Source organism: Athene cunicularia (genome assembly GCF_003259725.1).
Source record: "Athene cunicularia isolate RWA chromosome 8 unlocalized genomic scaffold, athCun1 chr8_part1, whole genome shotgun sequence".
NCBI lineage: Eukaryota > Metazoa > Chordata > Aves > Strigiformes > Strigidae > Athene > Athene cunicularia.
Genome location: NW_020799109.1, coordinates 27322510 through 27338490, shown reverse-complemented (window position 1 = coordinate 27338490; position 15981 = coordinate 27322510). Strand labels below are relative to the sequence as shown.

Sequence of the window (15981 nt, the reverse complement as noted above, 5' to 3'; positions counted from 1 at the left end):
CAGGGTCCCTGAAGTTTCTCCTGCAGAATTTCCCTTGCCTCATTTTTGTCACTGAGCAGTGTTGCTTTGCCTGTGGCAGCCTGATGTATTTGGTGTGTGTGCTGCAGCCCTCTCCACACACCTCTGCTGGGGTAGCACCAGGGCCTGCTACTCAACTGTAAAGGCTTCTACCAGAAACTAGGGGAGGAAGATGCTTAAATCTTGCTTTTCTGCCTTTTGTACTTTTTAAAGTCTCTCCCTGAATAGGTAACTGTTGAACCTTGGTTTTCGTTACTGATACTGCCTTTAGACTTAAACATATTTTGTGGTCAGAGGTGATTTAGTTAGGAATACGTTTTTGCCATACAAGAACTGGAGCATATTTCAGTTTGGCCTCTTGAAATGCACTTTTTTTTGGTGTTAAAGCACAAGTTACAGGTGATAGCTGAAATTGTTTCCCTCGTTCTGAATGTGCATACATACATGCTATTTCTTCTGATCTTTTGTGGGGTTCTTTTAATTCCATGCTTCAGACTTGTCATAGAACCTTTTTCCCGGTGAAAAACAATTTCCTGTGGTGCAGTGGAAAATGTGTAGTCAACATTTATTTTTACCTGACACAGTGAATACACTTCTAAGTTGTGGTTTAGTGGTTTTGGTTTTTTTTGACAGCATATCAAGGTAAAATGCTCTAAAAGAGGAGTCTGAAATGATCAGAAAGTCTTATAATTTATTTAAACTGCTGTTTCTCTGGCAATGTCTGAATTTCAAATAAATGCAACATTTCTTGAACCTGATGTTACAGCTGATGTGTTTTGGATGGGGTTCTCCCAACAGGCACTGGAATCACTTGAGCTTTCACGTGAAGAGAGGAAGATGAGGATTGGTGTGCTAATAGTACCAGTATGACCACCACTTTAGTGTGGTCATATTGGTATTCCGTACTTTGCTGAAATCCTGTGTAGTGAGCTCCTTCCTTGTGTCTTGGAGAAAGGGAGACGTTTTAGTGCCTCTCCTGCCCTCCAGTGGCGGGGAGCAGTCAGTACCTTTGGTACCTTCTGATTTAAATGAGAACATCCTCTCCTTTTGATGTCCCACTTTTAAGTGATCAGGATTTAACTCTCATTGGAGGATCTTTTGAAATAAAGAACTTTTTCCTCAGGAGGACAAAAGGAACATGGAAAGGAGGACATTTCAGGCCTTCTATATATGGCAGAGCTTTGCGTCTCCTCTTGGAGGGCAGTTAGTGTTTCTTCTCCTGTTGGCCTCTTGCTCTAGATTTGCTGCAGATATAGCATGCTGCATCTTTCTCTCTTCACTGGTTACCCCCTGTCCAGTAGCTTGCCGGAGTGGAGCAAAATGAATGTGGGCAAGCAGGGCTGCAGCTGCAGGCAAGGGAAATGCAGTGCAAGGCATTATCTATGTTGCATGTCTTTAGCCCTGCAAAATGCAGTGCTGTGTGAGTTGAGGTCTACCCTGACACATGTTTTAGTATATTTGTTTCCATGTTTCAGCTGAATACATCATGCAGTGAGCTTTGGGATTTAAATGTTATTTTAAAACCTTGCAGCTTCAAAGATTAGACAGTGCTGCTGTGCTGTTTTAAAGGCATAGTGCTTTTTCTCTATTGCAGAGCTCTTAAGTAACCTCCTGAGTGAGGAGGGATGGGATAAGGGATTGACTTGCTTTAGTGCCTCAGGCCTGTAGCTACTGCCAGACAGGCTTGTTTGAACATGGCAGGATTGGCTAGGAGCTGTGTTCACATCTTCTGTCTTCCCTCAGCACCTTCTCTTTTTCAGTCTTTGCCAAGAGTGAGCTCTTGGGAGTGCTGTTGTGAGTAGTAATTTTTACAACAGTCATTGAAATTTAAAAGCTAAAAGGCCTTGTGGAAACACAGGATTTTACTTTTTTTTAATTGCCAAATATGCTTTGAGCACAGCTTCTACATTGTGAACACTTATGTTCATGGAAAACATACTCTTCTGTGCAAATATCTGGATATTTAATTGGTATGTGCATTATGTGGGAGTGTGTTCTTACACCACCTATTTTTCCAGGCATACATCTAAATCTGTATCCTACCTTGTCTGGGAGGAAATCCAATTAGTGTTGTTGATGGTGCTGTTAATGAAAATAGTGTTGTCCCTTTCACATTCATCTGTTCAAATTGTTCCTTTTCACATTTTCCCCTGCTGTGGATAGATGTATGGCTGTATTAATTAAAGAAGCATGTCTGATATTGTTATTTCTGGCTACGGTATTTAATTTAAAAAAAATTATGCTCCGTTTAAGGGTCTGTAATTACACAGGTTAACATATGTTATGTCATATCAAAACCATTGTCTGAATTACGAGTGGTTCTGAACGAGCACTCAGTAAAAGCTGCAGAAGCATTTTATTGGCTTGATTTATGTGATTGCTTTGCCTTTCCTGAGTCCTGCCATGAGGGATCTAGATATGCTTCTTCTCACCTTTGTGGTACCAGGCTGCGTGCTTAGTGTAGTTAAGATTGAGTAGTACCTGAGAGTAAATAGTTTCTGTCTAGACCCAGATTTACAAGTAAGGAGTGGGCTGGGGGCACACACTGGAGGTTTCAACCTGCAGTTGTTTTTAATTTGCTCTGTTCCAGGAATAATGTTAGGGAGTTGACTTAATGCATATATCCATGGGCTAAAGGTGTTATCCATGTTCCAGTAAGGTTGCTTCTCCATGGGAAGAGCAGCAAACTGCTTGCTGCCTGTTCAAATATGAAAGCAGAGAGCTGATGCTTGGAGGGATTTGGAAAATGGGGAAGCCACAGCGCACCGGGGACGAGATGGTGGTGGCTGGGCCGGTCCTGTACCGACAGGTGGCAGCTAGTAGTCAGAAAAGAGCATCTCTTGGGGAACTAGCCCTGCCATCGCCTTGTTTTTACAGCAATGCAGGCAGCATAGGCCTTTTAATTTCCATTGTGCATACAGGGCATACTAAATTTATTAAGGTAAAAATTTATATGCATTAAGATACCGATATGAATTGGAAAAATACAGAAGGTGTAGAGGTGTGATGAAGTTGCACAACTAAAGGTTTACTTTGCAGTACTGCTTGTGGCATGTTGCAGGATCTCTGCTGAACCTGCAAGGAATTTTGCTGTAAAACAATTTTTGGAGTTTGTTTAATTCAAAGCATATGAGCAGAGCAAGGTCAACCTGCATACCAGGTCACTAAAATCTTCAAATGGAGCAAGTAGTGGAAAAAATGCTCCCTTCTCAATGTCTGCAAATACATTGATGCTTATGTTATTCTTCAATAAAGTATTTACATGATGAAGTACTTGTTCAGTTTATCTCCATCCACTGTTGGTAGAACTGCTCTCCCATTTCCAATAATGTGGGATTGCTTTATATTTCAAACCAAAACGAAAAGCTTTATTTCTGCTATAAAAGTTGAAACTTCTTAATCTTTAATTTCTCTCTAAGCGTGTTGCATGCAAGTTGTTTGCTCATATGTGTGGAATGTGAATGAAAATTGATATATCACCATGTCTTTTTTTAACACCCTCCTTTCTCTCACCCCTTATTCTTTTCCTCTAAGTACTTTTTATATCTGTCTTTTTTCAGTTCAGTGTGTTTCGTGAATCTGACTTGTCTGCTCAGAGCACTTCTGCCTTGAGGATTGTGCTGGCTTTTTTTTTTTTTTTTTTGCACTTGCTGCATTGTCTAACCACAAGTCCATTTGTACGTTTTGAGAAAGATCTGGCATCTTTTTTTTCATAACAACTGGACTTGAAATAGCCTGGAGAGGAATGGTTAGGGCAAAACTTGTGTGATGTTCAAGTCTGAATTCTAGGTTGCCTTGCAAAGATTTTAAATATATGCTCTTAGGACATAAACTCTGTTTAGCTCTAAGCCTGAGATGTATTTATGAGTTTGGGGTAAGTTTTGTAGTTTGTGAGCTACCTTAGTTGGGATGGTGATGCCTGGTGTCCTGGAATGTGTGTTTATTATGGCGCTTAGCTGGTTATTTGCCTGAATTTTCTACCACAGGTGTGCTGGGTTTAAGTCTGCCTACGTGCAGTCAGGGTGACAGTTCAGGAATTGACTTGAAGATAATTCCTGTAAATTTATGGATGTCACCTTGATCAGGCTTGTACTTGCTTTTCTGAGTCTTGACAATAAATGGATATTGAGATCTAACAGCAGCACTTTGAGCTTTTAGGACAGAAAAGCACATTTGGGATGAGTTACAGTACAGGTGGAATTGAGTGGCTTCGTTCTAGCTCCTGCTTAAGTTACGCTAATTGCAGGTGCTCTGGCGAGTCCACATCATCCAATCTGACAAGACTAGCTCCGATATCGCTAGTGTAATGTGGAAAGACTGACACTGCAGTCAGGGTATCGATACAAGTTGATGGTGGCTTTTGTACTGCAAACCTGTGGCACCATTCTGTAGCTGGAGTCCATGCACCTCCCTTCTCTGAAACAGAATCAAAGAGAATCATTAATTGCAGCAAACAGTTTGCAAGCAAAACGCTTTTCTGGTAAGTGGCTATGAAATGATCTCTTCCAGAGCTGGTGTGGAGTATTCCAAGTGCAGGGAGGCCATTGGGAGCACTGAGTAGTTGTCTTAGCTGTTCTGTTTGTGACTTTGACTACATAATATTCCTTTCTGTATCCCAGAAGTGAATGTAGGTGTGTACCCATATTGGTGCATAGATTAAATGATAAATTCACAGTGATATTTGAAGCAAAGGCTCTAGCTTGGGCTCATATTTTAGTGATTTTTCTCGCACTGGGAGAGCAGTAAATAGTCTTAGATTGTAAAGATGGGACTAGAAATTGAGGTCACAGTGTAATATGCAAGACCTTTTTTTTATCTTGTTTACTTTATGCCAGACTAAGTATTTCATAGCAAAAGTAAATTTTTTCTGCAGTTTGTGAAATAAATAATAGAGAGATCCTGTTAAAAAATGCATTGGCTGGCTTCCTTATTTTAATATTAATAAGGCAGGTTGCTACAATAAAATTAGCTCTGCATGATTTTGTACTGTACTGCCAGAGCAATCGAGTATAATGCCATTCCTTCCTGAAATGAATCCACAGGAGAGCAGTATTTATGCCACTCTGAAACCTCTAACCAGGGAAGTTGGAGTTGAACTGTAAATTGTGGAAAAGCAGATTTTAATCTGGGAATCCCAAGTCTGTCTTTGGCCTTGCGGCTTCCTGGTGGCTTATGTGAAGTGTTTTACTGTTGCTCATGCATGTGTTTTCTCTGCTGTAGTGACTAATCCAATTGCTTGGCTCATCATCTTTATGGACAATTTGGTAATCATATGTGTATGGTTTCATAGTCCAGAAACTTCCCCTGGTGGGGGCAGGGCAATCTAAACCGTGAAGAGCAAGGCCCTGGGACACAGTGGCATGGGGCTGAAGGTGTCTGAGGAAGAGAGTGACACTGCAGTTGCCACAAAGAAAATACTTTTTTTTTTTTCCTTAAAAAGATAGATCTGTACCTTTAAAAGGAAAAGTCCTTTACCAACCCTGTGCCCCTGTGATTTATAGCATGCATTTATCTGAGACACAGAGCAAAGGGAAAAAACCTGTAATCTTGATGAATTTTGTTATGTGACCAGAACAGCATTTTTGTGCTTATAAATAATATGAACACTCATTGTATTAGAGGCCCTGTCAACTGGGGTGATATTTAGGTTGAAACAAGCATTAGGAGGTTATTTTAGCACAGTTCTAGATACACTTCTGCTGAAATCTGCATTTAAGGCAAGATTAAACTCTTCATTTTACAGTTTGCATTTATAGTTTTAGGTTCCAAATTAGAATTGCATTTAAACTTTGCCTGCCAACTGCATCTTTAAGATTTTACTGAACATGGAAGTCTGTGAAGCAGGGAAGCATGCATGTTTAAATACCATCAAGGTCTATGGGTCCAAATATCTGCCGAAGTGTGTTCTTGAAAACAGTCATGTTTCAAGTAGGTTTTAAAAATTTCTACCTTAAAGAAATGTCCTGAGAGTCCAACAACTGAGGGACACTTTCTTAGCAGGTGAGCACCTGTTCTGAACAGTCAGGCCTTTGCAGTTCTGTTTTATTTCTAATGATTAGTAAAAAACTTGGAATTATGGATTGCATATATTGTAAGTATAGACTGGATGAAGTTGACAGCTCAGCCTTACTTTTAAGTGGTGTTACTGGCATCAGAAGGAAAACAACCCATGTCTTCCTCCCCTTTTAATTTGCAAACTGCAGGAGTCTTAGCTGAAAAGAGAGAGAGAGAGAGAGATCTGTTTGTAAATGTGAATGATCTCTTTGTGCAAGAGGCTGGGGGAGGTGGAATTCCCCCCGTGTTCTTTGGGAAAGAGATATGACAGAAATGTCTTGCTTGCTTTATGCCATTGGCCAAGCAGAAATTTAATCCAGAAGATGAAGGTGGTGGTGTGGTTTTTGTTTTGCTTTTTTTTTCTACAGCAGAAGGAATGTGTGACAAGATGAGCAAAAGGAAACTCTTTGCTTCTCCCTTCTTCCTTCCAAAATTATTGTAGAGAATGACAAAACAAGGCAAGACAGGTGGTGCAACTGTAGCTGGGAGTGCCTCAATGGCCAATGTCAGCTGGGTGATTATTTTTTTTCCTCTATCCTACAAGAAGGGAAATGCTGGATGGCTAAAATACTGGGTAAGCACAGGCCCACAATTTGGTCCCTATATAAGGCATTGATTTATGATGTAGGGTCACTGAATACAGCCTGCAGCACTTTTAGGAAGGCACTGGAGGAGCTAAATCTGTTTTTTATGTTCTTTGACTTATTAGAATCTAGTCAAAGATCAGTCGTGGGTTTTTTTGGTGTGTGTTTTGTTGTTTGTTTTTTTTTTCCCATCTGGGTAAAGAACATGCTTGCTGTCTTAGGAACACTGTGTCTTCCTGGGTATGGAAAAGGGAAGATGGGAGAGGAGACAGCTCACCATGTCATAACTGAGAAGCTGATGTTTGTTCCAGACTTCAGTACTTGTTTAGGCTGTTCCAGTCCTGTATTCTAAAATATTACAATTTCTTTCTAATGCTGGAACTTACTTCATTTTTGGGGTTTTTTTTTGCAGGTTTTTTGGTTTGTTTTGGTCTTTTCCCTCTTTGGCCTGTTTGCCTTGTATATTCTTCACTACTGAATGATTTGAAAGTGTTTAAGCTAACTTAAAACATTTTGGTGGTATTCTGCTTTTAGTGTGAAGATGATCTGCCCAACAGCCAGAAAGCTATAACTGAAATAGCACCTGAATATGGGCTAGAAGACAGAGTAGATGTTCGATACCTTCAGTGGTTAAATGGGAGGCTGAGGTTCCAGTGGCGGAGTTTGCATGCTCAGCACCAAGAACTTTGCAAACTTTTGCACAAGGTAAATGATTCTTTTAACTCACTGTGGCATTGTTTACTATTTAAAGGCCTTGTCAGCTAGTGCTAAATGTACAAATTATTCTTGTTTGCTATTCTCCATTTTCTGTAGATAAAAGTGAATTACTTTGAATATAAATACCCTTCCCTAGGGGGGCAGAACCATAAGAAATTGAAGCATGTACAGGGTTTGTAAGGTTATGATTGTTGTATAAAAGTCGTCTTTTGCAGGTTGTCATGTTAGTTTTGTAACCATAGGCTGTCTCCATTTTTCTCAGAAAATGCCTGCTAGAAAGCAAGACAGAACATTCTGGTCCCACAGACAAGAAGCAGTGAAACAGACCTCTTAAGTTCATGGGAAATGTGCATTCACAATATTGAGCATGGATGTTGAAAGTAATAGCAGCAAAATAAAATGCGGTTTCCCTTTCTGAAGTACTAGGGAACATCTAAGCACAACCCAAAAATCTACCTGCTTTTAAATCAGGTATCAATAGTGGTCACTACACTCCTAAGATTCCATTTATGAATGATGTTTATATGCCTGTCTGAAAAATCACAGACATCTGGGAGCATCACGTCTACCTAGGATGGAAACAGCCTGCAGTTCTAAAGTTGACTTTGTGATGATGACTGCAGAGACAAATTTTTAAAAAATTGTTCTAAAAATAGTCCTAAAAGATATTCAGTAAATGTTTCCCCTGGGCCCCCTTTCTCCATTCATATCTCTTCAGGTAACTTATATGGACTCACTTTGGTATTGTACCCAGAAACTTCACAGAAAACCTTTTTGAGACTAGGAGTGGTTCTGAGAAATTTTTCCTCAAAGAACAACATTTATCAGAAAGTTGTCAGAATCGGCACAAGAGGGTTTTGAATGAAGATGCCTTCTCGGTTTTAAGGCTGTGTCTGACAGCAGTGCTGAAAGCTATAATGAGCTTATGTTTTGTTCTTACGTGAATTGATTGCTAGGGAAGATGTCTGATTGACAGCCCTAGGAAAAGATCAGGTGCTGTACGTGCAGCATCTAAAATAACCTTTTGCTTCTTATTGCCCACTGTGAATGTGCTTTCCTGATCTGGGAATGAAGATAGCAATTCCCCATGAGTGCAGCTGCAGTCCTTGGTTTTTGCACTGAGATTACAGACACTGACGCTACTGGGAGAGGTGACTTAGTGGTATAAAACTCATATTAAATGATTGGCATCTTCTCCCCTTGATAAGGTATCTCTATTTAAGATATGCTGATTTTTATAGTAGGTGGGGCAAATATTTCCATAACTCATCATCAGTGCTCTGATTGATGTAGTGCTTGGCAGTAACAAATTATTAGGCAGCTTCAGTACCTCTGCTTGCAGTTAATGAGACCAAGGAAGGATTAAGAGCAGGTCGAACCTGGGGCCCCGGGTACACACAGAGATACTCTCTGGTCCAGATCAGGCACTGAAGTGATGAAGAGATGTGCTGACTGGGCAATGTGCTAAGATTATTGACAGGGGAGATGATGACCTCCTATGGGAATTGTACTTTGAAATAAACTTGGACTTTCTTTCCCCTGTGGCTATCTAAGGAAAAATGTTTGCTAAGTTAGGACTGTTATAGTCAGACAAATGTGACAGGTTTGTTATGCTGCAGTTCCCTGGATCACGATTTACAGAATCTAAAAGAATAGGCAGGAGGGGGTATGTGTCTCTCTTCATCCAGTTTGAAAAAGCTGCTTTTACTGCTTTCTCCAACAGTCATCATGGGACTAAACTGAAAGCAGAAAGTGGTGCTGATGGTGATTCTTCAATGAGACTATGTTCTGCAGTGCATGTAGAGGGCTGCCATCATGGCTGTCTGTATACATAGGAGGATAGATTGGAGCTCAGCTCCTCCGTATGTGATCACACACTGATATTATGTGTGCTGAAAAACGTATGTGCAACTGTGGGAGTTCTGTTCAGAGCTGTAATAAAGTGCAGTGCTATGATTTATATTTTAGTCTGAATTAAAAGCAGGAAAATTGAAAGGTAAAAGTGTCTTTGGAAGAGACTTTGTTATGGTGCCACATTAATGTTAACATTTACAGTAACACAAAATGTAACATACAATTTAACAGCTTCATAAGCAATAATTGCTATTTCCTGACTCTTTATAGAGAAATTGTCTGTGCTACTGCATTAATTTTAAAACTTTTAAACTAGTCTGTTTTAGAAGACTTAGCTGACCCAGTGTGACCTCTATATGAGCTGCTGCTTTTCTCATAAACCACAAACACAGTATGCAAAAGGCTAATAAGTATTATGTGTTTTAATTATGCTGACAGATTTACAGAGGGCTTTCTCTACAAAATTGTAATTATGGCTTTTACTCGCTCTGTTTAATAACTTAACAGGTTACGTATCTCAACTCTGGAACAGTCTTATTTACTGCTGATCACGAGCTATAATTTTTGCCAAGTAGTGGCGACACTTCCACAGATTTTATTCTGTGACTCACACCGGCTCTAAAATACCATATTCTGTATTTGGGGCTTTCTGAGAAAAACACATCACACTTGGAAAATATGTTCTTACTCAGGAGATGACTGCTTTTCCATCCACTCTGTATTTTTTTAGTATGGATATGGCTACTGAAAGTAAGAATTGTACATAGAGGATCCAGCAAGAGGTGACCAAGACAGTCAAGGGCTAGCTCAGTTGGGCATAACTTCCAAGAGGAGGCTGAGGGAGAGGTCGTGTAATAGTTGCCTTCAGCTATTTGAGGGGTAGTTACAAGGATGGTCATTACAAAGGTGTGGATCCATGGTCTTCTCAGCAGTACCAGAAGACAAAGGGGAAGGGGCTGCTAATTATAACTTGGCAGGTTCATCCATATTAGAAAAAGCTTCTCTGGGATGATGGGCAGTGTTCGAGCAGGTCACCAGATATGCTGAACAGTCTCCATCTGTGGAGGTTTCCAAGACTTACATACACAAAACCACAAATGGCCATTGATGTTGGCAATAGCCCTTGTTAGAGCAGGAGGTAGGACTACCAAAGGTCTTTTCCGTTTCTGTGATTTTGTGAAAAAATCCTGAATTGCTTGGGTGATCAGGGACATGTACTTTCAGGTTAGAAGTGATGACTCATGTCTTAATGAAATAGTACTGTAGTGCCTGAAGAAAGGGTAAGAGAGCAGTAGGAGGGAAATATGAGGAGGAAACAAGCAAAAATAAATGACTGTTCTTTCTCTAAAGTACACAAATGACAGAAACTGATTGCAGGGGTGCCTCTACTCTGTCCTGCCTGCAGCCACTTAAGGTTGATGATACGAAGTTCTGCAGTAACCAGTGTAGGTTGCTGAAGAGAGGGAAGCCTCCCTGGAGGTACAGTGGGTTGTGTGTTGGGAATTGCTTGTTAGATGGACTGACTGGCTGTTCCTCTTTGCTCGTTCTTGTGATGAGTTGCTTTTCAGTGACTTCAGCTCCCAGAAGGCATGTTGAAGCTTACAGGCACACACATGTCCTGCTGTAGGAGGAAGACTTCCTTGGGGAAATCTTAACCTCTGTTACTGAGGAATTTTGCAGCCTGAGGCTATGAGCTGTTGGATAACATTATAATGGCTTCTCAAGATGGACAGGTTGGCCTGCTTTGAAAGTATAATGTAGTAATACCATTATAATTCCCTTGAAATTCTCAGTGGTACATATTTACCTGATATACCTTCAAATACATGGAAGCATGAAGGATAAATTACTGTGTTAAGGGCCACCTTTGGTTCTTTCTGTTCTGTTTCTTCCTCTTTCTCTCAAGTGCCAGAGGAATATTTATCTGCCTGGTTTTTGATCCCTCTTGAATTCATAGGGGAAAGCAGCTGGTTTTAGTTAGGCTTGAATTACCACTTTGCCTTAAAAAATGTGAATGACAAGCCTTGCATAGTTTCAGAAAAACAGGTAGGAACCTGTATAGTTTAAAACTGGTGTTTTTTGGATCTGTTAAATGCATTGTGCCACAATCAGCATGTGGGAAAAAAAAAAAAAAAAGCGGAGCAAAGAGTTTCTGCAAAACTGATGGGTTTCCTGTGAGCATTTTCTGCTATTGTCCATCCACTAAAAGACTAGGACAGAAATTACACCTGAAATAGGGGAAGGCTAGATCAGGTTCAAAGGTGAAATTTGGTAACCAGGTGAACATCTGATTGTGGACTATGTGTATAAGTTAGTAGGAATAAAATGATGTTAAATGGAATTCTTGGTGATAGAAGAAGAGTTTAACATAATTGGCATTATCAGATCATGGTAACATGACAATAATGGTTGTAATATGCTTGGAAACTGTAAGAGCAAGAGTTATCTGTCATGCAGTTCTGAATGCAGAGGAGCACTGGGAAATACCTCCTATGAATGGAGTGGTTTCTTGTGCCTCCTCTAAGATAAGCAGTATAAAATAATATTTATTACAGTGGGTTGGGTTGGTTGTATCTATATATCTGGTGTTGTAGTAAAAGAGTAAAGGGACAAGGACTAAGTCTTGATCTCTGAATACCAGAGGGCAGAGTCGTGCTGGGTGATTACCTCATTGTCAGTAATTTATGAGTGAGCTAAACTGCAATTGTTAGATTCATCTATATCTCCATATGAAGAATCTACCATGTTACTCTGTAAATTACTACATTGGTTAATTAATCTGGTTTGTCTTGAGATATTTGGGTTGAAAATATTTGGTTTTTCCTAAAGTGAATTTGCCATTAGTTCTTAATAGCGCATTCTTCAAAGCCGTAGAAGTAAATGTGTGTGAGCTGTCAACAAGTCCCCTTTTCATCTTCTCTTAGGTGAATTAGAGAAGCTGATCTCCCTGCAGGGTATCTAAGCTCAAGGGCGTTTAGGAATTGGTACTGGAAACTCCCCAGAAGTGGTGCTCAGTGGGGGGCTGTACCTGTACTCTCATGCAAAGGTTAGTGTAAGGTTAAATCTGACCTGCCTCCACCTCAGTCTATTCCAGTGCCACAAAGCAACTGCTATATATGCTCTGTCTCTCACCCTCTCACCTGCTTTTACCTTGGTAGTCTCCCTCTTTAAACCTTGTTTCATCTTCAGTATGTTGTGGTTATCACTAACAGAATGTAAAAATACAAATACTGAATTATTCCAGTATCATCTAGTCTGGTGTCAGGGTAACACCTTATTCTTCTGTTGTTACAGCTTTAGAATATTTGTTTTGGGTTTTAGTCAGTGATGCTTTTGCAACATACTTTTGAAGAGGGACTGAAACTCATCCCTGGTGCTGGAGGCCCAAAGGTTTGGCAGACAGAGTTATGCAAGAATGCAGCAGGGAGAGGAGTGGCAAGTAGAAAGGAAGAACATTGTGTGGGGAGGTGCTCTTTTATTTTTAAACTGGCATAGCTCTGCACATGTGACAGATGGTTGTCACCAGAAGTGAGTTTTGGGAAAGGAATGCTAAAATATTCTGAAGTTTCAGGGAAGGGTTGATAATTACCCAGTGCCTGTCAACTTTAAAATAGTTGTCAATACCCAAGTGTATGATAAAGTTCGTATTAGAATAAAGGAAGAAAAGCAGGAAACACTCTCTGTCTTCTGGCAGAAATATTAATGAAATATGAGAGATTGTCTGACAAATGTGCACTGCTATCTTGTTTGGCAGCTGCAGTTATTACAGTAACAAAGGGATAAGCTCTGAATAGGAGGAATTGCTTTTTATTGTTCCCTTGACTAACTTTGGAAGCTTCTTCGTCAAGTAATTGATGATACCATCACCAGCACAACTGGGACAAGGTCCCAGTAAGTGAAAACCAACAATATATAGCAGCAAAAGAGAAACTTGCTGTAACTAGGTAATGTTTGCATCTTTAAAGGAAGAAATGAAAAGTTATTCTGAGGGCATCCTTTACCTCTGTTAAGACTTCTGATATCTGTGTAAATGGTTTCTCCTTTCATGCTATGCACAAGTGTGTGTAGTGTGAGGAGAAAGATTTTTAAGACAGGATGAAAAGTCTTTCAGTTTTACTGTGGCAGCAGCAGTAGCACTTCCTGTGTGTGGTTCTGGTAACAATACCAGATGGACCATTTTGTGAGATGATTGTGGTGCATGATCATAGTTTTTCTTCAGGCTGTTGTATTGGTGGGAGTAGCTACATTTGTACTTGTTCACTGGGAGTGGGTTTGTAGTCGCTGGTTCACATCACCATTCCAATCCATGCAGCCGTTAGACGGTAGCTAATGATGCTGTTAATGATCTGGTCCTTGTACTGACAAGTATCTTTTAAATTAATCTATTCCAGATCCATGTATTCACTAGTGGCTCCCATATGGACCAGATCCTTGGACATTTTTCTGTCACAGAAACAGACCTTGTTAGACAACCAGAGAACTACAAGCAGGTAATGCTTCTCCTGTAATTCTTGGATGCTTAGTATGCTTTACATAAACAGTGCTTAGTAGAAGGCTGCACTCCTTGTAACACGTTTTTAACTTGATTTCCAACAGAAATAAAGGCTTGTATATTGAATTGTAAGTTTCCTTGCTTATAACTTTTATTCACCAAATGGTTTCTTCCAGTTTGATAGAGCACTGATGCAAAGATATTAGGCTAAGTTTTGTAAAAACTGATAGACAGGGAATGGGGAAGAGACCCGACTGAAAATACCACTGAAGAAAAGGCTTGTAGAATAAAACATTCTAGATCAGTTGGCTGACTGCTGTTATAGCTGAGCGAGTTGTCAGTGAAAACATGGAGAGATCTGATTTCTCTCCAGGAAAGACAAAGCACATCTGATGCTAGCATTCATTAGTTTCAGAAATTATACAAGTTGATTACCTTTTTAGATGATAGTAAGGGGCTTTATTTTAGAAGCAGAGAACGGTTGAGCTTGGAAGGGACTTCTGGAGGTCACCCAGTCCTACCCCCTGCTCAAGCAGAGTCACTTAGAGCAGCCTGCCCATGACCATGTCCAGATGGCTGTTGAATATCTCCAAGGATGGAGACTCCACGGCTGCCCTGGATCACCTGCTCCATGCTCAGTCATCCACACAGTAAAAAAAAGTGTTTCCTTATTGTTCAGACAGAACCTCCAAGGACAACATCATTTTTCCTAGTGTACTGTTTTACCTTTATATATTTCTGCTGCTCTCAAATACTCAATTATCATAGATGCTTTAGTTTATTAGTTGAAGTAATACAATTCACTTGTTTTAATACAATATATTTGCTTTACAAATCAGTTTGTAAAAGTTTATGTGAAACTAAAACAAGGTTGAAATTTTAAGCTCAACCCTAACAAAATCAGTATTTAGCAAATTTTTGCAGTCTGGCCAAATCTGTTTACTCAAAGGTATTCTTTCTTCTGCTACCCTAAGAACAGAAGTGGGTATTGTAAATACTGTGCGTAAAGAAATTCAGAAAAGTAGGTTTGAAGATGGGAGATTGCCTTATGTTCAAACCCCCTAAAGTAAAGTGCACATTAATCTTTCATTACTGAGCATGCCTTGGATGAACAGTTCACATCTAGCCTCTCGATAAGGTTCAGCTGTTTAGAACATTTAAGTGGAAAATTACTGTTTTTCTAGAACAAATGTGTAAGCTTGAGAGTCTTTTTTCATTTCTGCTTCACAGTCCCCCTCCTACAGTTTGCTCAGAAGCTCAGAACACACAGCAGCACAGTCCTCTGAAGCCTTTACTTTGTAGTCTTCCAGAGTTTAGCCAATGGCCGGAAAGGTCTGGTGGGCTGGTACTAGAAACTTCCAGGCTGTTTAGAAGGACTTTGTAACTACCTTTTTCCAAAGCCTTACCCTCAATATGTCACCGATCTGTTACAGTAAAGCACAATACTCTAATAAAGCCTATTTGGTTTTGACTGTGCTGTTGATGAATCATTCCAAAAGTTTTCTTGCTTGCATCCCTTTCCTGGATGTCTGCTTCAGGTGTGCTGTTCAGTGGAGGCTCAGGATAAAATGGAAATAATCTTTTTGTATTTTAAATATTGTGGTTAAGTAAAGTGCTATAGTCAATAAGGTTTAATCAGCAGCTGTGTTGCTTATTTAAAACCTGTGGAGTCTTCATCCTACCTTTCCCAGTCTTAAACAGCAAATATACGGAACAAGGGACACCCCTTCAAAAGAAGGGTGATAACTGAGAGGGACAGAGGCAGGGTGGCAGAAGCTGTTTTGTTCAGATAAACTGCCAGTGGGCACAGTCTCTATTTCCAGTTTCTGGGCTATAACAGGTGCAATCCCAAACAGGCTCCAGCTCCAACCAACATGTGTGTTGGAAATTCTTTTCTTATTTCACTTACTGCTTGGATTAGTCGAAAACTAGAATTGTCAGCATAATCAGCTGTGAAATTCTTAACTACTTGAAGTTCTCAAGCCTGTTCAAGAAAAGGGGTTCCTCCAAGCTGTTCTCTTGTGCCTGATTCTAAAATAAACAGGAAAAATTGCAGGAAGTCTTCACAACAAAGTATTTTCAAAAGACTTAAAATTTTTATTGTCATCATTTGAGCAATCTGTGTAGTTTTTGTCTCCCCTTACCCTTATTTCCCAAAAGCAGCTTCCAGAAGTCATATGCTCAGTATGTATGAAGAGCCTAATATAACAAGGTGATATGGACTTGAAAAGGCAAGGCTGTTCCAAGTGTCAGTTTTCCAGA

At 40.0% G+C, this 15981-nt stretch overlaps 1 protein-coding gene across 1 annotated transcript in view; it reads left to right on the top strand.

Annotated features, from left to right (window-relative positions):
• Nucleotides 1-15981, top strand: part of TEDC1 (tubulin epsilon and delta complex 1) — a 72611-nt gene that overhangs the window by 12582 nt on the left and 44048 nt on the right. Inside the window, exons 3-4 of the mRNA XM_026854284.1 lie at nt 7191-7361; nt 13619-13717. Of these exons, the coding sequence (XP_026710085.1) occupies nt 13646-13717 (72 nt within the window). The 5' untranslated portion in view covers nt 7191-7361; nt 13619-13645. The remainder of the gene's footprint in view (nt 1-7190; nt 7362-13618; nt 13718-15981) is intronic.